We start from the raw sequence: 25,576 nt of genomic DNA, 5'->3' as shown, positions 1-25,576 counted from the left end.
CCGCGGCATGTGGGATCTTCCCAGACCAGGGCTCGAACCCGTGTCCCCTGCATTGGCAGGCAGACTCTCAACTACTGCGCCACCAGGGAAGCCCTTGAATCCAGTTTTGAAAGAAGTTCTACTAGGAGTAAAATGCTCTCAAGCAGCATTGCATGCTACAGAGAAATCGTTCATGAAAGTGTTAGGGGAACCACTGACCGAAACTGCCCGCCCTGGCCAGGCAAGATAGTAGACATTTGCGTGAATTATCTTACAACAGGAGGTCCTGGTAAGGAACGTGGAACTAACAAGCTACCACTGACCAGAATAATTCGGGAAAGGTCAAAAGGAGAGAGGAGACTCCAGTCCATATGTCCTGCCAACCTCCCAGAATCCTTCTCACTGGAATCCATCTTGGCTGAACAATACACATGCCACCAGGAAGGACCCTGAGTCAGAGTGATTGGCCAGAGACAACTGGGAAACTAACCCCATACGATAAAACCCGAGACTGCAAGCCACGTGGCAGAGCAGTTCTCCTGCGTTCCCTTACCCTGCTGCTCTCCACCCGGGCGCCCCTTCCCAATAAAGTCTCTTGCTTTGTCAGCACGTGTGTCTCCTCGGACAATTCATTTCTGAGTGTTAGACAAGAGCCCACTCTCGGGCCCTGGAAGGGGTCCCCCTTCCTGCAACAAAAGGAAGAGTCAGTTGATGTGGCAAATTTCTTTCCTTTTGTCTTATTTTAAGAAATTGCCACAGCCCCCCCAGCCTTCAGCAACCACCACCCTGATCAGTCAGCAGCCGTCAACATCAAGGCAAGAGCCTCCACCAGCAAAAAGAGAATGACTGAAGGCTCAGATGATGGGTAGCATTTTCTAGCAATAAAGTATTTTTAAATTAAGGTATGTACATTTTTTATACGTAAGGCTATTGCACACTTAATAAGCTACAATATAATATAAACATGCACTGGGCAGCCAGAATATCTGTGTGACTTGCTTTATTGCAATATTCATTATTGCCACGGTCTGGAACCAAACCTGCAATATTTCCGAGGTCTGACTATATACTTACAGTAAACAGAACATAATGTTAGAGAAAAGCCCATTTACAACAGCAAAATAGAAGATTAAATACTTAGGAATAAATTTAATAAGGTGCAAAACCTATACAACGAAACTTTCAAACACCCCTGAAAGATACTAAAGCAGATTTAAACAAATGGCAAAACTTGAAGATGTCAATCCTCCCTAAGTTAATTTATAAACTCAATGCAACCTTCATAAAAAATCTGAGTTATTTTATTGAGTTAGACAGACTGATTTTAAAGTTCATACGGAAAAACAAACATGCAAAAAATAACCAAGAAAATTGTCAATTGACTTTCAGTAAGGGTCCCGAGGAAATTAAATGGGAAAGAAAATCTTTTCAACAAATAGTGTTAGTACACCCTGCTGGATATCTACATGTGAAAGAATGAAGTTGGGCCTCTATCTCACAGCATACACAAAAATTAATTCAAATTAGATCATAAGCCTAAGTGTAAGAGCTAATCAAACTATAAAACTCTTCAAGGAAAACAGCAGTAAAGTAAGTCCTTGTGACCTTAGGTTAGGCGGTGGTTTCTTAAATATGACACCAAAGCACAAGTGACAAAACAAAAAATAAATTGGACTATATAAAAATTTAAAACTTTTTTTGCTGCAAATGATATCATCAAGAAAGTGAAAAGACAGTTCACAGAATGGGAAAAACTATTTGCAGATCACATATCTGAGAAGGACTTGTGTCCAGAATATATAAAGACCTCTTACACTTCAATAGTGAAAAGAGATAGCCAGGACATGGAAGCAACCAAAGTGTCCATCGACAGATGACTGGATAAAGAAGATGTGGCACATATACACAATGGAATATTACTCAGCCATAAAAAGGAACAAAATTGGGTCATTTGAGAGACGTGGATGGATCTAGAGACTGTCATACAGAGTGAAGTAAGTCAGAAAGAGAAAAACAAATACCGTATGCTAACACATATATATGGAATCTAAAAAAAAAAAAAAAGTCATGAAGAACCTAGGGGCAAGATGGGAATAAAGACGCAGACCTACTAGAGAATGGACTTGAGGACACAGGGAGAGGGAAGGGTAAGCTGGGACAAAGTGAGAGAGTGGCATGGACATACATACACTACCAAACGTAAAATAGATAGCTAGTGGGAAGCAGCCGCATAGCACAGGGAGATCAGCTTGGTGCTTTGTGACCACCTAGAGGGGTGGGATAGGGAGGGTGGGAGGGAGGGAGACGCAAGAGGGAGGAGATATGGAGATATATGTATATGTATAACTGATTCACTTTGTTATAAAGCAGAAACTAACACACCATTGTAAAGCAATTATACAACAATAAAGATGTTAAAAAAAAATAGTGAAAAGAAATAACCCAATTTTAAAAATGGGCATAGGATTTGAATAGAATTTGTCTAGAGAAGATATACAAATGGCCAATAAGTACATGAAAAGATATTCAGCATTGGAGAAATGCAAATCAAAATCATGAGATACTGTTTCACACACTGATGGCAATAACAAAAAAAGATGGCAATAATAAAAAAGACAGGAAATAACAACTGTTGGTAAAGAAAGTGGAAAATTGAAACGCTCATACACTGCTGATAGGAATGTAAAATGGTGCAGCCACTTTGAAAACAGTCTGCCAGTTTCTCAAATGGTTAAACAGAGTGATCCAATGTGATCCAGCAATTCCACTCTTAGGTATATACTTGAGAGAATTGAAAACCTATGTCTACACAAAAACTTATACATGAATCATGCTTGTACATGCTGTTATTAGCAGCATTATTCATAATAGCTAAAAAATGGAAAGAGTCCTGATGTCTATTTGATAAACAAATGTGGTATATCCATATAATGAAATATTATTTGACAATGAAAAGAAAGGAAGTAATGATATATGCTGCAACGTGAATGACTTGAAAATATATTACGTGAAAGAAGCTAGTCACAAAAGATCACATACTGTACGATTCCAACTATAGGAAACATCCACATAGGCAAATTTATAGACAGAAAATAGATTAATAGTTTAGGGCTGGGAAAGGGATAGAGAGAGAATGGGGAATAACTTAATGGGTACAGAGTTTCTCTTGTGGGAGGTGGAGCAAGAAATGTTCTAAAATTAGATTCACAGCCCTGGGAATATACTAAAAACCATTGAATTACACCATTGAATGAATTATTATTTTTTGTTCCATTTGTTTTTTTCTCAAGCCTTCCCAATAATTCCATGTGATCTGGCCAGCCATCTTCAGGATTAAATAATCTTCTTTAAGGTAATTCTTAAATCTTGCCCTAAGTAAACAGCCTCTGAGGTTAGTGCAAAGTCTACTAGGGTTTTTTTTTTTTTTTCTTCCAGTTTTATTGAGACATAATTTACATACAGCACTGTATAAGTTTAAGGTGTACAGCAAAATGATTTGACTTTCATACATCATGATATGATGACCACAGTAAGTTTGGTGAACATCCATCATCTCATATAGATACAAAATAAAAGAAACAGAAAATTCCTTCTGATGAGAATTCTTAAGATTTACTCTCTTAACAACTTTCATATGTAACATACAGCAGAGTTAATTATATTTACCATGTTGTACATCACATCCCTAGTACTTATTTACCTTATAATTGGATATGTGTACTTTTTGTGTACTTCATCCAATTCCCCTTCCCCCCCACCTCTGGTAACCACAAATCTGATCTCTGTTTGTTTTTTTAATTTACCCCTCAAAGTCTAGAATTCTTTTTTTTTTTTAATTTTTGGCTGCATCGGGTCTTAGTTGCGGCACGTAGGGGCTTTGTTGAGGCGTGCGGGATCTTTTTCGTTGTGGCGGGCTCTTCGTTGTGACGCGTGGACTTCTCTGTAGTGTGGCGTGCATGTTTTCTCTCTCTAGTTGTGGTGCGCGGGCTCCAGAGCGCGTGGGCTCTGTAGTTTGCAGCATGTGGGCTCCTCTGATTGAGGCATGCGAGCTCAGTAGTTGTGGCCCATGGGCTTAGTTGCCCCGCAGCATGTGGGATCTTAGTTCCCCGACCAGGGATGGAACCCATGCCCCCTGCAGTGGAAGCGTGGAGTCGTAACCACTGGACCACCAGGGAATTCCCTATATTCTCAGTATTAATCTCCTGTCAGATATATGATTTGCAAATATTTTATCCCATTCTGTAGATTGTCTTTTCACTTTCTTGATAGTGACCTTTGATGCACAAAGCTCTTAATTTTGATGAAGTCCAATTTATCTAATTTTCATTAATTTTTATTGTTAACTGTGGTAAAATACACAACATATAAAATTTACACAAAATATAAAATTTACCACATTAACCATTTAAAAAAATATTTTATTTATTTATTTTATTTCGGCTGTGCCGGGTCTTAGTTGCAGCATGCTTGCGGGATCTAGTTCCTCTACCAGGGTTTGAACCCTGGTCCCCCGCATTGGGAGTGCGGAGTCTTACCCACTGGACCACCAGGGAAGTCCCCATCTTAACCATTTTTAAGTGTATAGTTTTGTAGTAGTAAGTATATATACATCTTTGTGCAACTGATCTCTAGAACTATTTTATCTCCCAAATCTGAAACTCTATACCCATTAAACAACAATTTGCCATTTTCCCCTCCCCCACAGCCTCTGGTAACCTCTATTTTACTTTGTATCTCTATGAATATGATTACTCTAGGTACCTCATATAAGTAGAATCATACAGTATTTGTCTTTTTGTGATTGGTTTATTTCACTTAGCATAATGTCTTCAGGGTTCATTTTGCAGCATGTGTCAGAATTTACTTCCTTTTTTAGGCTGAATAATATTCCACTGTGTATTTACCATATTTTGTTTATGCAGTCATTGTTTGATGGACATTTGGGTTGCTTCTACCTTTTGGCTATTGTGAATAATCCTGCTATGAATTTGGGTTTACAGATAGCTCTCTGAGACTCTGCTTTCAATTCTTTTGGATATATTCCCAGAAGTGGAATTACTGGATCATATGGCAATTCTAGTTTTATTTATTTATTTATTAAAAAAATTTTTTAAAAAATAAATTTATTTATTTATTTATTTTTGGCTGCGTTGGGTCTTTGTTGCTGTGTGCCGGCTTTCTCTGGTTGCAGCGAGTGGGGGCTACTCTTTGTTGCGGTGCACAGGCTTCTCATTGCGGTGGCTTCACTTGTTGTGGAGCACAGGCTCTAGGCACGCGGGCTTCAGTAATTGTGGCACGCGGGCTCAGTAGTTGTGGCTCGCAGGCTCTAGAGCACGGGCTCAGTAGTTGTGGCGCTCGCGGGCTCTAGAGTACAGGCTCAGTAGTTGTGGCACATGGGCTTAGTTGCTCGGCGACATGTGGGATCTTCCCTGTCCAGGGCTTAAACCTGTGTCCCCTGCATTGGCAGGCAGATTCTTAACCACTGCGCCACCAGGGAAGTCCCGGTAATTCTATTTTTAATTTTTGAAGGAACCAACATACTGTTTTCCATAGCAGCTGCACCATTTTACATTCCCACCAACAGTACCCAAGGGTTCCAATTTCTCTGCATCTTTGCCAACTCTTGTTATTTTCTGTTGTTTTGTTATTGTTAACAGCCAGCCTGATGGGTGTGAGGTGATATTTCATTGTGGTTTTGATTTGCATTTCCCTAATGATTTGTGATGTTGAGCATTTTTTCATATACTTGTTGGCCATGTGTGTATATTCGTTGGAGAAATATTTATTCAAGTCTTTTGCCCATTTTTTAATCAGGTTATTTGTTTTTTGTTGTTGTTATTGAGTTGTAAGAGTTCTTTATATATTCTGGATATTTAACCATTTATTAGATATATGATTTTCTTCCATTCTGTAGGTTGCCTTTTCACTCTGTTGATTGTGTCCTTAGCATGGAAGTTTTAAATTTTAATGTAATTCAGTTTACCTATTTTTACTTTAATTGTTGCCAAATTCAATGTCATGAAAATTTTCCCCAAGGTTTTCTTCTAAGACTGGTTTAGTTTTAGTTTTTACATTTAGGTCTCTGATCCATTTTGAGTTAATTTTTGTATATAGTGTGGGTTAGGGTCCAACTTCATTCTTTTGCATGTGGATATACAGTTTTCCCAGTACCATTTGTTGAAAAACTGTCCTTTCCCACTGAAAGGTCTTGACATGACCTTGTCAAAAAAATATATATATATATTTTTGGCTGCACCACACAGCATGCAGGATCTTAGTTCCCCACCACGGATTGAACCTGTGCCCCCTGAAGTGGAAGCACGGAGTCTTAACCACTGGACTGTCTTGTCAAAAAATCAGTTGACCATATGTGTGAGGGTTTGTTTCTAGACTTCCTATTCCACTGGTCTTTATGTTTGTCCTTATGCCTATACCATAGTTTTAATTACTGTAGCTTTGTATTAAGTTTCAAAGTTCGGAAATGTGAGTCCTCCAGCTTTCTTCTTCTTTTTCAAGATTATTTTGATTATTCAGGGTCCCTTGCAATTCCGTATGAAAATGAGTATCTGCTTTTCCATTTCTGTGAAAAAGACTATTGGAATTTTGATAGGGATTGTGTTTGAATCTGTAGATTGTTTTGGGTAATACTGACATGTTAACAATTGTAAATCTTCCTATCCATGAACACAGTTGTCTTTTCATTCTTTAATTTCTTTCAGCAATGTTTTCAGCAATAAGTCTTTTACCTTCTTCGTTAGATTTACCCCTAAGTGTTTTATTATTTTTGATGCTATTATAAATGGAATTGCTTTCTTAATTTTCTCTTCAGATTATTCATTGCTGGTGTATAAAACAAAACTGATTTTTGTTCTTGGACCCTACAACTTTGCTAAACTTGTTTATTAGCTCTGGTGGCTTTCTTATGGATTCTTTGGAATTTTCTATGTATAGGATCATGTCATTTATGAATAGAGATAGTTTTACCTCTTCCTTTCCAATTTGGATGCCTTTTATTTCTTTTCCTTGTCTAATAGCTCTGGCTAAAACTTCTAAGTACAACGTTGAATAGCAGCAGTGAAAGTGAGCATCCTTATCTTGTTCCTGATCTTAGGGGGAAAGTTTTCAGTTGTTCATCTGTGAATATGACATTAGCTACGGGTAAAATAGACCTTTTAATACTAGTGCAGGGACAAATGGGTAGCCATTTGGAAAATGGTCTACTTTTATCATGGAATAATGAATGATCTACTTTTAGCATTTTCCAAATGGCTACCCATTTGTCCCTGTGACATTATTTAAAAGTTCACCTTAATCCACTGCTAACATGAACTAATTCCTCTATAATCTTGGTGTAGAAAGTAAGGGTATTTAACTCTGACTTAAAATCCAGAAGCGTTAAAAGAAAAGTGATAAATTTCACTAAATTAAATTCTTGCATGACAAAAATCCCATAAAAGAAGTTTGTGGGAAAAAGTATTCACAATGTAATGCCACAAAAAAGGATAATTTTTTTTTAGATGAGAATACTTCTTTAATTCTTTTTTTAAATTAATTTTTATTGGAGTACAGTTGATTTACAATTGTTAGTTTCTGCTGTACAGCAAAGTGAATCAGTTATACATATACATATATCCACTCTTTTTTAGATTCTTTTCCCATATAGGTTATTATAGAGTATTGAGTAGAGTTCCCTGTGCTATACAGTAGGTCCTTATTAACAATATTTTTTATCTACAAAGAGGTCTTAAAAATTGAGAGAAAAAGTTATAACAACCAAGTTATAACAACCAGATAGAAAAGTGAGAATTAGCCATGAACAGACAACTCACAAAAAATAAGCCATAAACATGACTCTCAAATATATGAAAAAAAGTTAACATTCACTCATAATTAGAGAAATGCAAATTAAAACAATACCTATCAATGGCAAAAATTTAAAAATATGACAGTATTCTTTGTTGGTGAAGCTGTGGGGAAACAGGTGCTCTCATACATTGCTGGTGAGAATAAAAATTGTTATAATTGTTATAATTTTTATAATTCTCCTTCTGAAGGGAGATTTGGCAATACCTAAAAATACTACATAGGTATTTATTTACCCAGCAAGACCATTTCTGGGAATCTACCATGAAGATATATCTCCAACAATATGAAAATACATATGCAGATATTCATTACAGCATTGTATATAACTACAAAATATCGGACACAATCTAAATGCCTATACATAGGAAAGTAATTAAACTGTTGTGTATCCATACAGTGGAATAATGGAGCTGTAAGAAAAGAATGAGGATGATCTCTATCAATGGAGATGTGGATATGGAGTGTTTTTGAGAATATACAGTTAAGTGAAAAAAGTAAAGCACAATAGTACTTATAGCATACTGCCTTTTATGTAAGAAAGGAGATATAAGACAATACACATATATCTGTTCATCTGTGCAATATCAGTACCGGGGGGTTAAACCAGAAAATGAAGTTACTGGTAACCTATAGGGGGTAGGTGGGAAAGGGGTGCAAGGAAATGGAGAGGCGGGAATTCGGTAGTAGGAATGAGGAAGGAGTGACATTGAATAGGATGGGGAAGAAAAGAACTAACCCAAGTAATTTTGAAAAATATCATCTTGACTGGATACTGTAATGTTGAAGACATAAAAAAATTGTGCATTAATGCTGTAATCTAGTCAGTAAATGTATTTCTCACAGGGGTATAGATTAGCAATTCTATCTATGCTTTATGTGTATACTAACTGAACAAATAGGTAAATATGTTTTTAGATAATAAGAACTGGGTTTCTCATAAGGAGAGGAGGAGGCTAAAATGAACTCTGTTGGGTTGGATTGGAATCTGCGATATCACTATATGTGTGCGTTAGTATGCATACATATATTTCCTAACTCTGTCCACTGTGAGGAACTAGAAGTGATGACACCTCAGCAGTAATGAACAAACTTAGCATCCAATTTTTTATTTCTAAGTATGATTCTCCAATAAAAGGAACCAGGGCTCTTTAGAGAAGTGGTCGACTGCAGGACTTAGATGGGGTAAAGGTGCCTGGAAAATCTTTAGGTGTGCCAGATAATAACAAAATGCTTAAAAAAAAAAAAAAAGAAAGAAAAGGGGGAATATTGTTGAAGGAACATGGGAGCCAACCTGTAGGAGTTCCTAATGACCAAAGCTGGAACAATTTGAGCAAAAGAAATAATGATATCATTGAATTAATAAAGTAAGTATCCATGAGTCCATGCTGATATAAATTTAAAAATGGGGCGGGGGAAGGGACAGTTCTTCCTTTATAGTAGAATTTCAATTAATAACTGTGGAAGAATTGCAGGAAGTAGAAAGCCAGCATTAGCTAAACAGTAATTATTGTTGCAGACAAGATGCACTGATGGACAGTAAAATTAGTGAGTGAAAATTTGAGGAGAAACAAAAGTTTTGTATAGAATCTAAGTATAGTATTTTATATAGATTTGGTTTTCTTTGATGATTGAGTTTTTATTGTTTATTTTCTCTACAGAAGTGAACAATACCATGTCTTCGAAAGATTTACGAATACTTTTTTTATATGAATTTAAACTAGGACATAGTGCAGCCACGGCAAGTAGAAACATCAATTCTGTCTTTGGAGAAGGCTCTGTTAGTGAAAGGACTATCCGATGGTGGTTTGAAAAATTTCGTTCTGGGGATCTGAGTCTGAAAAATGAGCCTCGAGGGAGACCCAAATCTGTTTTAAATGAAGATCAGTTGAGAGCCATGGTGGAAGCTAACCCCAGAACAGCAATTCGAGGTCTTGCAGCAGACTTAGGAGTTTCTGCTACAACAATTTCTCGACACCTGGCTGCAATAGGAAAGGTGAAGAAATTGGACAAGTGGGTAGGTACCACACCAGTTAATGGACTATCATAAACTCAGATGGTTAGAGGTATGCTCATCCCTTAAGATTTGAAAGAACAGAGACATATTTTGGAGAGGATCATAAGCTCTGATAAAAAATGAAATTGAAAGTAGTTGGGGCAATGGTTGGATTTTGATGAAGTTCCCGAATGTGTTCAAACAATCACTGCAACCAAAAAAGGTTCTGGTAATGTCTGGTGGTCTACAAAGAGTGTTTCATTACCGCTTTTTAACCCAGGTATAACTAACAGTAGCATCTTACTGTCAAAAAGTTGAAATTATATATCAAAAAAGGTGATCTAAAAGCACTCTATATTGGTTAGCAAACATGGACCTATACTGTTGCATGACAACATTTGACCACAGAAATCACAAACCATCATAGAGAAGTTAACTGAATTGAACTAAGAAATTTTCCTACATTCATCATATTCACCTGACTTTTTTTCAACCAATTACCACCTTTTCTGTCATTTGGAACTCTTTCTGAGAAACAAAACTTCCTCCAATTGAGAAGCAGTAATTGGAGGATTTGAATAAACATTAACAATGCTAAATTTTATAAATATGGTATATACCATTTAATATTTGGGGAAAGCAGTTAATGCTAACAGTGCATAGTTTGGTTGAATAAAGCTTTTCTTTTTCTCCAAAATATTTAACATTTTCATTTGACCCATAAAAAGGCAATTTCATGTGGTTCAACTTGATACCTTCCCAGACCCTGGCAGAATGTGAAGACTGAAAGGTACCTAAGGTATGGAAAACTACAAGCTGCCCCTGAGCTTTGGGCTTCTTCACTGGAGGAATGTGGAGTGTATGTGTGTGTGAAAGATGCTTAGGGGTCAGCCATGCAAAGGTCTGGGTAAAGTGGGTTCCAGGGAGATGAGCTGCCTCATCAGAGGCTCTGAGGCTCTCAGAAAAAAAATTTTTTTTAAATTAATTAATTAATTTTTGGCTGCTCTGGGTTTTTGTTGCTGCACGTGGGCTTTCTCTAGGTGCAGTGAGTGGAGGCTACTCTTCGTTGCAGTGGACAGGCTTCTCATTGTGGTGGCTTCCCTTGTTGCAGAACATGGGCTCTAGACGCGCAGGCTTCAGTAGTTGTGGCTCGTGGGCTCTAGAGCGCAGGCTCAGTAGTTGCGGTGCACAGGCTTAGTTGCTCTGTGGCATGTGGGATCTTCCCGGACCAGGGCTTGAACCCGTGTCCCCTGAATTGGCAGGCGGATTCTTAACCACTGCGCCACCAGGGAAGTCCTCTCAGAAAATATTTTTTGACTAAAGAAATGAAAGTATGTTTCTAACACTAGAAGGCATGCACACATGGCTCAGTGATGCTTTTGGGTGTAATACTCTGTCACACAGAGCCAGTCCTTTCTTTCATATGTTTTCCATTCTGATTTTATATTTTTTAAAAATGTAGGTGGCCTGTGAGAGACCATAATTAATGGCCTCTTTATGATTTTTTAACTAGATTGCAGTTACTTTTTGTGGCATCTAGGGATTAAGTTGGGATAAAGATACCAGGATGGTCCTCTTCTTGCCTCTTTCGCTCATGACAACCTGCTATGTCTAATCCATGAAGGAGAGGAGAGTTAAGGAATCTTGAAAGGTTAAGAGGTGAGAGGACATCCTGGAATGGATCTTACCTGGAGGGAGAGAGAGACACAGAAAGGGAGGGAAGAAGGGAAATGGAGGGAGAGATGGAATGGAAATTCCCTAAAAGTAGAATTGACTATGAGCCCAAGGATTAAGGACCATGGGATGGTTTACTGCAAAAAAGAAAAAAAAAAAATTGTCCTTTCCTTTGGGTAGATGCAACCCTGCACCATGACACATGGCTTGGTGAGCAGAGCATAGGGTGCTTTCAGTCCTAATTTATTCCCTTGGCTGGATGCCCTGGTTGGGAGTCACCTGCTCATTTACTACTCCATCTTTGGGTTTATCAAGGAATCTACAGAGTTTCTGTGGACTCTTGCTTACTCCCAGGAGAGTAAAGCTTCTGATTAGTTCAGACTGATAGGGTAAGAGGACTAAGACCGGAAGTGTGGGAAAGACTTTATTTCAAAGGCAGCACAAGGGTGAGGCTAAATGGTAACAGGGTGAGAGGCAGTGGCTTGGCCAATGGGAAAGAAGTGGTGTTTCTGGATGGTAGTTGTTTTATGACCCATCTATCCTTCCCTCAATTCTCAGACCCCTTGTCAGACTTCCAGGACTGGATGCTGAATTTTGGTCTAAAACAATCAGTGGATATCTTTGTCCAGCCCAAATCAGTGGTTCCTGGATGGGTAGGAAACCCAAATAGGAGCAGTGAAACATGATGAGACAGGAAAAGGAGCAAATATAGGATGGCTATCTTAGCCATCTTCCCTACCATCTCCAACAAGGGGTGTAGACCCAAGAGAGAGAAACGGGCCCTGTGGTTCTTGTGAGGACATGGATCCAGTTGTGCCTGAAACTGGTACTACTTATTAGTGTTTTTTGGTTATGTGAGCCAGTAACCCTTTTTGCTTAAGCCATTTTGAGTTGGGTTTTCTGTTTGGAAAAAAAAAAATCCTGACTGATAATGCTCCCTGAGCCTTACTTTATTTAACTGTAACCTTTGCAGGGCTTGGGGAGGAAGAGGGACAATTAATGTAAAGGACAGGCACAGAGTAGATGCCCAATAAGTAGTATTTAATACTATGAGAGAAAAAGCAAAAGGAGGCAAAGCGAGGCGTAAGACACCTCTGGAAGCCCCTCTGTGTTCAGGGCAGGCCAGTGGGCTGAGTTCAGTGCTCAGCGAAGGCTGGTACCTGTCTCGTACTGTCCAGAGGTACTCAGCTGTAAAGGAGGGCTGGCTTCTTGAGTTGAGCCTGTGGCTTTCCTGCAATGAGTGTTCCCTGACCCAGTGTGTTATTGGCCTCACAGGAAGAAAAGAAAAGCTCTCTTTCAGGACAAAGATGGCATCTTCTTTGTCTATTATTTGTATCTTTTTTTAAAAAAATCATAGACCATTCCTTTTTGGAAATATGGAGTATAATGTGAACAGAATCAACACAAAATGACTACATTTTCATCATTGTGATGATCATCTCTCCGTTGCTTTGGAAAAGTAGGAACTACAGCTTTAAACTTATAACTCTTTAATTTAGGAGCTATATTGGGTTTCAAGAAAAATGAGAAATTTTATACACAAGACCTCCCAAGCAGCCTAGTGCTCTTGTTATCCTTTCCCAGAAAAGAAAGAAAAGCTTTAAAAGGTTCCTTGGTAGAAACTTTGGTTTGTTTGAGTGTCAAAATAAAGGAGTTGAGATGGAGGCTGTTACATCTCACCTGCCCTTACCCCCCAGGAACTTGGGTTGTAATTACAAAAGGGGATAAAAAATGGCTTTGAGGGAATTCCCCGGTGGTCCAGTGGTTAAGACTCCGCACTTTCACTGACAAGGGTCTTGGTTCGATCCGTCGTTGGGGAACTAAGATCCCACAAGGCGAGCGGCACGGCCAAAAAAAAAAAAAAAAAGGCTTTGAATGGCCATTTTGGTTTCTCAAGTACATAATACCTGTATTAGAATAGTTCCTGAGGACTTCCCCGGTGGCGCAGCGGTTAAGAATCTGCCTGCCAATGCAGGGGACACAGGTTCGAGCCCTCGTCCAGGAAGATCCCACATGCTAAGGAGCAACTAAGCCCCTGCGCCATAACTACTGAGCCTGTGCTCTAGAGCCCGCGAGCCACAGCTAGTGAAGCCCGTGCTCCGCACAACAAGAGAAGCCACTGCAATGAGAAGCCTGTGCACTGCAACAAAGAGTAGCCGCCACTCGCCGCAACTAGAGAAAGCCCACGCACAGCAACGAAGACCCAATGCAGCCAAAAATAAATAAATCAAAGGAAATTAAAAAAAAAAAGTTCCTGCCTGGTCTAGTTGCTTACTATGAGACTAGAGCACCTACAGCCACTTCAACAGCACACATGAAGGATCTTGACAAAGTTAGAAGTAGCATCGAAAGCCAGTGGAAAGTGGTCTTTTCCAGCACCCATCCTCAGTATGTCAGATTCTCTCTTCCTCTTTCTTTTGGTGCTTCGGCCATAATAGCTTCCTTTCATTTCCTTTTACCTCAGTTAATTTGCCCATGCTGTTCCTTCTGGCTGAATATTTGCTAATCCTCTTTACCTCACTAACTCTACCCATCATGCATATTTCCTCCAGGAAGTCTCCACTTCCACAGGGAAGCCCCAGAATAGTACCTTCATAATTGTGATCACTGTAGTTATATATTTATTTGTATAATAGTATGTGTTTGTATGAGATTCACAACAGCAGGAACTTTATTTTACTCACAAGGTTGTATCCCCATCAAGAGCACAAGGTCCAGCACATAGTAGGTACCTAGTAAGTATTAAATGAATGAATAAGTGTCAGGGCCAGTATCATCCATTTTGTAGAAAACCCTTGTTTTGGTAATGGTGTAAGCAAGGAATATGTTTGACAGCAGATAATTGAAAACCTAATGAACAGTGGTTTAAAAAGTAGGTCTTGTTTTCTATAATTTATGAAAATTTTCAGACATACAAAATACTTAAATTTTACAGTGGACACCTGTATGCCAACAGCCTAGATTGTACCACTGACATTTTACTATACTGTATTTGCTTTATCACTTATCTACCCATGTAGCCATATTTTTTTTATGCATTTCCATGTAAGTTGCAGGCATTAGCACATTTCCCCCTAAATACTTCAGCATACATATCATTACTCAGAGTTCAATATTTGCTTAAGGTTCTTGTTGAGATAAAATTTAAATTCAATAAAACGCCTAAATCTTAAGAGTACTTTTCAATACATTTTGACAAATGCCAATACTTGTGTAACACAAACCCCTATTAAGATACAGACTATTACTATCGGCCCAGGAAGTTCCCTCATACCCCTTTTCATTTTATCTCCACCCTTATCCTCCAAGAGGCAAACACTGCTCTGATTTTTTTCTACCATGGAATAGTTTTGCTTGTTCTAGAACTGCATATAAATGGAACTACAGTATGTGCTCTTTTGTGTAAGGCTTCTTTTACTGAGCATAATGTTTTTGAGATTCATCCATTTTGTTGTATCAGTAATTTGTTCCTTTTAAAAGCTGATTCATATTCCATTAAATGAATATACTACAATTTGTTTATCTATTTATGTTTACCTATTGATAGACATTTGTGTGTTATTTTCCTCATTTTGGGTCCATTATGAATAAAGCTGTTATGAATATTCTTGCACAAGTCTTTTTGTAGACATATATTTTCATTTCTCCCGAATAAATACTTAAGATTGGAAATACGGGTCATAGGCTATGTGTATATTTAGTTTTCCTAGACCTTTTTCGAAAGTAATTACAGTATTTTATACCCCCTTTCACTAACATTTGATGTTATTAGTCTTTAATTTTATCTATTCTAGTGGGTGTGGAGCTGAATCTTATTTTGAGCTATTTTCTGCCTTTCACATTATAGGGAATCTAGGGAGGCAGGTCACAACTGGGGTGCTACTCAACAATGAGCAACCCAGGCACTTTCTAGTTTTCTATTCATCCTTCTTAGTGGATTGATGATAATTCCATGCATGGCACTTAGGGTAGCCAGCCTCTAAGATGGCTCCCATTGATCTCTGCCTTTTGGTGTTCTTGCCCTTGTGTAATTTCCTCTCATTGAGTGTGGGCTGGACTTAGTGACTTGCTTCTAATAGAATATAGCAGAATTGATGTGATGCCACTTCTGAGATTAAGTTATAAAAAGAATGTGGCCTCTGTCATTCTTTCTCGGATCACTCATTCTAGGGGAAGCCAGTTGCCATGTTTCGAGGCACGTCTGTGAAGAGCCCATGTGATGAGGGACTGTGGCCGCCAACAATCAAATGAATGAACTTAGAAGTGGATCTCCCCATAGTTGAGCATTCAGATGAGACTGCAGAATCACATCTGTTTTAAGCCGCTAATTTGGGGGGTAATTTGTTATGAAATGATAGATAACTAATACAACACCTCATTGTCTCATTGTCATAAGATGGCTGCTTTACCTCTAGGGCCTCATATTCATGCTCCAGACGGTAAGAAAAGTGTGAAAGGCAAAGGACAAAGAGGTTTTTTCGGACACGAATCGCTTCATTTTTATCAGGAACTCAGAGCCTTTCCAAAAATCTCACTCAGCAGACTTTGGTTTACATCTTATTGGCCAGAGATAACACCACATGACCCACTCCTACTTAGAAGATGGCTAGCGAGAAGGGGGGACCTGGATGGAGTTTGCATCAGACAGCTGTCAGTGCCTGCCATGTAAAGCACTTCAAAAGCCCCACAGAGATGAAGACCTCTTCCTTAACACCCACACCAGCCAAGTGCCCTTTTGGGGAGATTTCCATAAAAAGGACCCAGTCAAATGAAATTTTCAGAAAACTCCTCAGGGCCAGGATTGCAGGGCCTGGGTTCCCGATTCATGCCCTACACCATTCTCCAGGGAAAACTGAGGTACTATCTTCCTCTGCTACTTCTATTCCTCCATTTCTTTGCATTAGAAACTTCAGAGTCATCCTGACAATGTCCATGACCACCACTCTCCCCCAGCAAAATAGCTCCTTAAGTTTTGCTAATATTATGGCCTTCATATTTTTTTTTTAATTTATTTTTTAATTTTTGGCTGTGTTGGGTCTTCGTTTCTGTGCGAGGGCTTTCTCTGGTTGCGGCAAGCGGGGGCCACTCACTGTCGCGGCCTTTCGTTGCGGAGCACAGGCTCCAGACGCACAGGCTCAGTAGTTGTGGCTCACGGGCCTAGTTGCTCCGCGGCATGTGGGATCTTCCCAGACCAGGGCTCGAACCCGTGTCCCCTGCATTGGCAGGCAGACTCTCAACCACTGCGCCACCAGGGAAGCCCTGGCCTTCATATTTTTAAAATTCCGCCCCTCTCTTTATTGTCCATCCTCTCCCCATACCTCAGGTCTAAAACCTGAGGTATTTTTCTGGCCCAATCATTATCAACTTCAAATACAATCCTGTTACTCCCCAACTTAAAACCCTTACTGCCCCATTGAACTCAGTATGAAGTCCAAACTCCTTCCCATGGTAGCAAAGACCCTGCCTGCATAGCTGGATATGACCCACATCTCCAGCTTTAACTCTGCCTTGCACTTGGTGTGCTCCCAACTGCTAAACTGCTGACCTCTCTGCCTTTGCTTACACTGTCTCATCTGCCTGGTGAGTTCTCACCTTTGATTGGGCAACTCCACCTGACTTACTTAGGGATTCAGTTTTGGAGATGACTCTTCTAGAAAGCCTTCTAGGACCACCAACACCCTCAACAGTGGGTCAGGTGACCTCATTAGCTGTGTACAAATCCTTTTCCCTTTTGCGGGGGTGGGGGGTCATATTAGGTTAACCTAGTAGAAAATTCAAATAATACAATAGGATATGGAATATGTCTCCCTCCTCTTCCTGCCCTCCAGTTCCTATTTCCAGTTTCTTAATGTATATGCAAGCATAAATAAATATATTTTCATATTATTTTTGCACAGTCTTAAACAAGGTGTACTATGTTTTTCCAGTTAATACTATTTTGGAGATCATTATATCACTTTACATACAGAACTATCATTCTTTTGAAGAACTGCAATGACATTTCGTTGTATGCATAACTTAATTTGCTTAAGCAATTTGTTGATGGACACATGGGCTGTTTCTGATTTTGCTTTGACAAGCAGTGCTGCGAAGTGCAACATTTTTGCACAAATCCATTTGAGCACATGGAGAATATCTTTCCAAACTCTTAGGTATGGGATTACAAGATCAAAGTCGAGGTGAATTTTAAATTTTGATATAACACTCTAGTCAACCGACTTATTCTTTCCAACAACATTCGAATGTTGGGCCGTCTACACTTCTAGACTACGTGTTTGAGGGCAGGCACCTCCTAGTATTCACATTTGTCTGGCAGAATTGGCCCTCAATATATATTTGACTTAACGAATTTTATACCTCGCAGAACCGAGTCCAGGGTTGGCATATAGCAGATTCATCAGATGTCTATTACAATTCCTCAATGATTAGACTCGCTAACATTTACTGAAGTTTATCAAACGGTAGGATCTGTGTCAAGCGCTTTACCCCCCACCGCCTTTTTCACTCTCACGTTCTCCTTCCTCTGGGGGAGGGGGCGGGCTCAGCACCACGACCCGCCCCATCTGTGCATTCGTTGGTCGAGCCCGACGCCCGTTACTGCCGAGTTCCGGCCAAACCACGCCTTCACGCCGTTCGTCTGGCCCAGAGAGGGCGTGTCCATCGTCCCGCCGGACGATCCAGTCGGTCTCCTCTCGTGAGAGTCGGTATGCCCTAGAGGACCAGAGCGGTGTGGGTGGGGGCGTGTTCCGCGGTCCCTCGGAACCGGCGCACGCCGCGCCCCGCCCCCTCGGCACGCAGGCTCCGCGCGAGCTCGCGCACGCGCGCGCGCGCACTTTTCAGAGCCTCACTCTGGCCAGCGGGGATCAACGGGCGGAGGTTGGGCTGCTGAAGTACGAGGGGCGGAGCCCGGGCCGCCACCGCCACCGCCGCCGCCACCGCCGCCGCCGCTGCTGCCGCCAGAGAGGAGCATGTCTGCAACTCGAGCCAAGAAAGTGAAGATGGCCACCAAATCATGCCCCGAGTGCGACCAACAGGTGGGCGCCGGGGGCCGGGCACCGGGCACACGGGCCAGTGGGGCGGGTGCGCGCGGGCGGGCGTCCGTTGCCGGCGGCCGTTGGCTGTGGAGAGGCCGCCTCGCCGGGGTCCCAGCGGCTGAGTGTGTGGGCCGGCCCTCGAGCTCTGGCCACGATGGGAGCCCGGAACCGGCCGGGTAGAGCCGAGGGGTTGCGGGGGAGGCGCCCGGGGCCGCGGCCCGGCCGGTGCCCACCTGGCGGCGGTCAGACGGGCGAGTATCTTGCCCTGTGGCCAGCCGCGTGAGAGGGGGCGTGGGTTTATCGTGAGCTGACGGGGCGCCCTGTCCGGACCCTCCCCGAATCGCCTGTCCGGCTCCGGTGACAGCGGCAGGAGTGTGGGGCAGCAGTCCAAGTGGACGAGTTCGGTCCCTCAGCCCCCTCCTACCCCGAAGAGAATGCCCGATGTGCCGACTCCGAGTCCGGGCTCCTGGCTCCGAAATCCGCCTTCTGCCAGGCAGGGTTGCTTTGTTCCCGTTTCAGATGTGTACGGTGGACCCCCAAAACTGTCCCCCCGCGACCTGGGCGGATGCTTAAATGTGACAGAAAGGCCCGCAGTGTAATAGTTTTAAGTTTTGGCGAAATATGGAGATTTTTTTCTCTTAAATATAGTTATTATATTTTTGACGTAAATAATCGTGAATCCTTTCTGTACATTGTTTTAAATGGAACGTTATTGAATAACGCCCCCATTGAAGCCCTTCCTTTCTGAGCGCTCCTCACTTCCCCCTACCCGCCGCGGTATCCACTGTTAAAAATTTGGCATTTTCTGCTTCCAGATCTTCTAAAAAATATATATGTGGTTTTATGAATTTTCAATGACTGCTTTCTACACAGAATTAATGATGTCATAGCTGTAATTTAAAAAAAATCTCATCTTACCATTTTAGTTTAAGGATGCCTCATTTTTTACTAGAATGATACAAGTTCCTCTAAACCTTATAATCTAATGAGTTAAGACTCTCTCAGTTAAAAGCATTAGTTAGGGCCCTATTTCACGCCAACATGCAGATCTGGGTGTGTTTATTTCTTTTCCACTGAGAGAATTTTTAAAAAATGATTACCTCTTCCCCCTTTTTCTTTCTTTCCTTTTTTTTTTTTTTTTTAAATCAGGAGTAATTTGAAATGGCTGAAGACTTTTTTAATAAGCTGATTTTAGTGCATACTTTAAGGAGCAAGCTTAAAGGTTGATCAAATCTTTTAACAGAAAATGTTACATGTTTTATTCAGTATCTTTTATGGGCAATGATAGATATGCTGATCAGAGGAGAATTACGGTTTATTGATTGTATGAGTTTATTGAGTATGCATTCTAAAAACAATTTAGTCATGTTTTCCAAAACAGAGTTAAATTTCCTTTCTTTTTTTTTTTTAATTTTTGTTTGCGTTGGGTCTTTGTTGTTGCTCGTGGGCTTTCCGAGTAGTTGCGACCAGCGGGGACTACTCGTCGTTGCGGTGCACGGGCTTCTTATTGCGGTGGCTTCCCTTGTTGTGGAGCACGGGCTCTAGGCGCGAGGACTTCAGTAGTTGTGGCGCGAGGGCTTCAGTAGTTGTGGCGCGCGGGCTTCAGTAGTTGTGGCTCGCGAGCTCTAGAGCGCAGGCTCAGTAGTTGTGGTGCGCGGGCTTAGTTGCTCCGCGGCATGTGGGATCTTCCCAGACCAGGGCTCGAACCTGTGTCCACTGAATTGGCAGGCGGGTTCTTAACCACTGCGCCACCAGAGAAGTCCTAAATTTCCATTCTTACCATTAAACTAAATTTGTTAAATTCTGAAAAAGTTGGACTTTTCTATTTAAGTCTCCTTGTCGAAGATTATTTCAATATTTAAATCATTTCTGTTTGTTCCGTTTAATTGTGCAGAAGTATAAGGTTTACATGGTATGCATTATGCATTCCAGTTTCTGTAGGGCATCAGTTATTGCAAATTCTGACCTTGTTATATTTGGCATACAGTAACCTTTTGGGGGAAATAACCTGTTTTTAATATCCTCGTTAAAAAAAGAGGAAAGGATAATAAACTTGTAGGAGTCCCTGTAACTATTCAACAAAACGTGATCAGCATTTTATTTGGAAATATCACATTCTGTTTTGTTGTTACACACACAACCTCCACTGCAGCTGCCATAACAAAATACCATAGATTGGGTGGCTCAAACAACAGTAATTTATTTTGTCACAGTTCTGGAGGCTGGAAGTCCCAAGATCCTGGCAGAAAAGAGAGCTTTCTGGTGTCTCTTCCAAGGACACTAATGCCATCGTGAGGACTCCACCCTCATGACCTCATCTAAACCTAATTATCTCATCTCCAAATAATACTATCACGTTGGGGGGTTGGGGCTTCAACATACGAATTTGTTGCTGGGGTGTTTTTGGGGGGTGGGGACACAATTCATTCCATAACAGGCTACAACAACATAATTTAAAATGTGGATTTGTAGTGTTCTTCATTCTAAATACTTAAGAGAAGATAACATACGTGGTGACTAATTCAAACTTTTGGTGATTCTTAAAAGCGGTTTATCTTTTACTCAAAGTAACTCAGTTGAAGAAAATAATAGGTTAATTTTAGTTTTCTAGTTATTGGAAAGTACAGGTTTCTTATAAATGAGAAAAAAATTATAATCCAGAAAGCCATTTTTAAAAAAAGCTTTAGAATACTGCTGTTATTCTGAGTTGCCTGATGAATATTAAATTAGAATTTAGATATAGTTTATAAACATAAATATAAAATCTTTAAAGTTTGAGATTGCCTCAGTTGAGTAGATTTACATAAGTTCTGTATATGTGTGTGTAAGTTTAAAAACAGGTACAGAGATCAGCAAACAAGAAAGACCTAGATTTTCAGTTGCTTTATTACATCCCCTTTTACATTCCCCCATTTGAAAATATAGTTCTGAAACATCTAAACCACAATACTTTTCATTTTCAACGGGTTTCACATCCACTAACTCAAGTTACTGAGCCATTTTGAGTGTAGTAGTAGTCAGGATTCTTATTTTTCTGGGATCTCTGGTGTATGTTTCTGTTTTTGCTTTTTTTTTTTTTTTTCTTTATTACATCAGCTTTTCCCCCCTTTTAGGAAAGAATGTTAGGAAATTTTATGTGACATTTAGCAAATATGTCTGCTGTACGTAACTTTGATGCTCTTAGCAACAAAGAGTATAGATGGATTCTCTGTAATGTGGTTATTTTTGAGCTTTTTAAAGTCAGTGAAACAATATAGGGTCAGGATTTTGTTTTTTGCAGTTGTTTTTTAAGCCTGTCTTACTTGTAAAACATGCCTACAATCTCAATACCTATTTTTCAAGGAATAAATTGATTCACAAGCCATCAGTAAACAACACTTCAAATTTTTTTTCTTGCATTTTAAAATCCTGAAAGTATAGCATTAGAACTTTCATTACTGTTGTCTTTGGCATTACAACTGAAATTTCATGGAAGTTTAGGTGTTTGTTTAAAATCCAAATTATACAATAATTTAAAGAGATTAATATAACTGAAGTTGTCTACCTCATTTAATAATTCTTTTTACATGATCTGTATTGTGGTGGTGGTTAGTTGGGTTTTTTTCAGGGTTGTTGTGAGGGGAAGGAACTTTACATTTTCAAAAGGACCTTAGGGTGACTTAGCTCAGGCGCATGAATGTTCCTTGAGCATAAGACACTTTCATTAAGGGATGTAGATCAGCCTGTCAATTGAATTAGTCATCCCAAAGCCGAATGTACATTTCTCATCTAACTGTAGCACTCTGTTAATTCTGGACATGGGTTGATATAATTTTTTTGTGTATAAGACAATTAAATTTCAATTTGTTGAGTTTCAATAGCTGAAATAAAATGGTTGTTGAGTAGCAAAGGGTATGTTGAATAAGAACATCACGTTCTGTGTTTTTTTTGGTAGCATTAACTTAAAACAATTTATACTGCCGTGGATGCCGTAAATGATGTGTTTAAGTATAAAGGAAATGAGTCAGTACCTTTGAGCTTGGTTTCTCTGAAGATGTGAAATTTTTAAAATGACAAAACATACCTATTTTAGGCAGATTTTACACTATTAAGAAATGTAACATTACATTTTCTGTCGTGGTTTGGAAGAATCTCATTACATTCTTGATAAAGCAAGCTGTTAGACATACCTGGAGTTTGATTATTTTTATAGATTCATTGTTATTTTTCATAAATACAAACTAGAATTCTTTGTTCAGTATTTTTATGCAAAGAAAAGGAACTCTGCCAAAATTCTGATTTAGCTTATTTAGATCACATATTTATATTCTAGAACATGAGGCATTCTCTACATAAATGGATGAAAGCTTTATAGTAGTGATTAAACTTTTACATAAGCAGAACAGTGGGCAAATGGAACTTATCTTACAAAGGGAATTGTAATTACTATTCTGTGAGTACTTTTTGTTGAGGTTAATTTCTGGTTTTCAGTGAATGTGCCCTGAGTCCAAGGATCATTAAGATTAATATTAGTGGAACAATTGTGGAGGGAAAGCTAAAGCTTTTTTCAATGATTTTCAATAACATTTGGCTTTATAAATTTATTTATTTATTATTTATTTTTGGCTGTGTTGGGTCTTCGTTGCTGCACGCGGGCTTTCTCTAGCTGCTGTGAGCAGGGGCTACTCTTCATTGCGGTGCGCGAGCTTCTCATTGCGGTGGCTTCTCTTGTTGCAGAGCACGGGCTTTAGGTGCTGGGGCTTCAGTAGTTGTGGCACACGGGCTCAGTAGTTGTGGCTTGTGGGCTCTAGAGCACAAGCTCAGTAGTTGTGGCGCATGGGCTTAGTTGCTCCATGGCATGTGGGATCTTCCCAGACCAGGGCTCAAACCCATGCCCTCTGCATTGGCAGGCGGATTCTTAACCACTGTGCCACCAGGGAAGTCCCTAACATTTGGCTTTAGAAAAATATTGACAGACTTGAAATGGAGAAAGGAGACACTTGTAAAAATAGTTTACAGATTTATAAACAGAAGCCTGAAGAGCTTGTGTTTTATCCGATGTCTTTCCTGGAGCTGAGACTGTAAGATACTAGGTCTTAACTCCTGCTTTGTCCCACATTCTCTTTTGTTTGTACAACACTTTTGCCCCTCAAACTGGTTGTTGTAAACTTTTTTTTTTTTCTATTGGTAGTAATCGGCATCTTACCCGCTCATGTTGGAACCTGGATTGTTTTCAGTTCTTTACCCTTTTGAAATGTCTTGTAGATCTACCTTCTCTCCATTTCCATTCTCACTATTCCAGTGGGGCCCTCATAATGTTATGCTGGGATTACTTTAATGATTTCCCAATCATGCCCCCCTTTCCAATTTATTCTATATAAACTGCTTTCAAACTAATATTTTAGGAAATACTACCTTTTTTTCCCATATATTTTCCTTGGCTCTGACCCTATTGTGGTTTTCTGTTGTTCACTCACATCAGCACATGTTTATCATGCATTTGCTACATTCATGGTTATTGTAGTGCGTTAGTAGAATGTGAAGATTTAGAGGACACAATACCCATCTCATAATTTGTTGTCAGGAGGTGGGGTTTAAATAAATCCATGATTCCTACTTCAAGTAATTTATCATTCAGTTTAGGAGAGTACATAAACACTGAGAAGTTTAAGAACAGAAAAATAGTAATAATAAATTGCTTCTTTTTTTTGTCTACAGGTTCCTGTTGCATGTAAATCATGTCCCTGTGGTTACATATTTATTAGCAGAAAACTTTTAAATGCAAAACACCCAGAAAAATCACCATCTTCTACAGGTAATTGTAAGAGTTTACCACATTTTTAGCTTTTTGATGTAGAAATTTAAAATTAATTTTTGTGAATTTACTGTTCAATTTTTGTTGAAGTTAACAATTAAAGTCTATTGAAGTATGTGTACGGTTTTTATTAGCTATTGGAAATCAGCTTATGACATTAGTATGCCGTTCATTCTATTTAAATGTTAACTCCCTTGTAATGCTGATAAAGCTTGTAACAAATTTTCTATTTTTTATTTTTGGAGGATGGAGAGCCATTGAAGGGTTTTAAGCAAGGGAGTGACCTAATCTGATGTTTTTAAAAAAATTTTAAATGTTTACTAAAGGTATAATTGACTTCCAATAAATTGTACATATTTAAAGTGTATGTTTGATAAGTTTTGTCATGTGTTTACACCAATCAGTCACCACAGTCAAGATAATGAACATGTCCATCATTCCCATAAGCTTTCTAGTTCCCCTTTGTAATCTTTCCATCTTGTTTCCCACTCCCCCAGATAACCACCGATCTGCTTTCTGTCACTATTTTAGAACTTTACATTATACAGGTGGAATCATACAGTATGTAATCTTTATTGCCTGACTTCTTTCACTGAGCATAATTTAAGATTCGGCCATATTGTTGTGTATATCAATAAGAATTAATTCCTTTTTATTGCTTAATAGTATTCTTTGTGTGGATATGCCACAATTTGTTTATCTGTTTACTGCTTGATGGACATTTTGGTTTTTCCTCTCATAGTGCTGGTACAATGTGTAACAACTTTAAAGTAGGTTTTTTTTTTTTTTAAACTGGTGACTGAAAAAATATAACCTGATTTTGGTGTGAATATAATTTTTAGATACATTGGTTATTTTTTGTAATTCTCTGATATAGAATATCTAAAAAATTTTTTGCTTGAATTTTACCTTCCCATTAATATAAACAAATTGGATTTGTTGAGCAGATATATTTATTAAAAAATGAAATTTTGTTATTTGTTCTTTGATAAAGTCAGAACTTTGTATGTTCATGATCCCCAAATAAGAATAGATTGATTGCAAGTGTATATATGAGCACCTGCTGTATGCTAGGCACTGTTCTAAGCCATGGGCCTAAAGTAATGAATGAATTTACTATCAAGGCAGGTTCACTGCTGTCATGGAGCTTAATGCATTCTTGTGGGCAGGAAATAGAGAACAGATAAACAGGGAGAATATCAACTTGTGAATAAACGCCTTGTAAGAAATTAAAAT

The 25,576-nt window shown here is 39.4% G+C and overlaps 2 protein-coding genes across 3 annotated transcripts in view; both read left to right on the top strand.

The window, feature by feature from the left end:
* The window catches only part of LOC309648385 (uncharacterized protein), a gene marked incomplete at its 5' end in the record, with an annotated part of 48,689 nt that extends 33,561 nt beyond the window's left edge, over positions 1-15,128 (top strand). Inside the window, one exon of the mRNA XM_082436878.1 lies at positions 9,504-15,128. Within this exon, the coding sequence (XP_082293004.1) occupies positions 9,504-9,892 (389 nt within the window). The 3' untranslated portion in view covers positions 9,893-15,128. The remainder of the gene's footprint in view (positions 1-9,503) is intronic.
* Positions 15,129-16,618: 1,490 nt separating this feature from the next.
* LOC309648744 (UPF0547 protein C16orf87 homolog) overlaps positions 16,619-25,576 on the top strand; it is a 32,125-nt gene continuing 23,167 nt past the window's right edge. Inside the window, exons 1-2 of one of the 2 annotated variants that reach the window (XR_014256774.1) lie at positions 16,619-18,546; positions 24,244-24,340. Coding sequence is in view for 1 of the 2 variants with exons in the window: in XM_082437733.1 (XP_082293859.1) it covers positions 18,481-18,546; positions 24,244-24,340 (163 nt within the window). In the remaining variant the exon portion in view is untranslated. The remainder of the gene's footprint in view (positions 18,547-24,243; positions 24,341-25,576) is intronic. The other variant, XM_082437733.1, reaches the window with a different exon arrangement.

The sequence above is a fragment of the Balaenoptera physalus genome (assembly GCF_965194825.1).
Source record: "Balaenoptera physalus genome assembly, chromosome: 19".
Lineage (NCBI taxonomy): Eukaryota > Metazoa > Chordata > Mammalia > Artiodactyla > Balaenopteridae > Balaenoptera > Balaenoptera physalus.
This window is presented reverse-complemented; position numbering and strand designations above follow the sequence as displayed.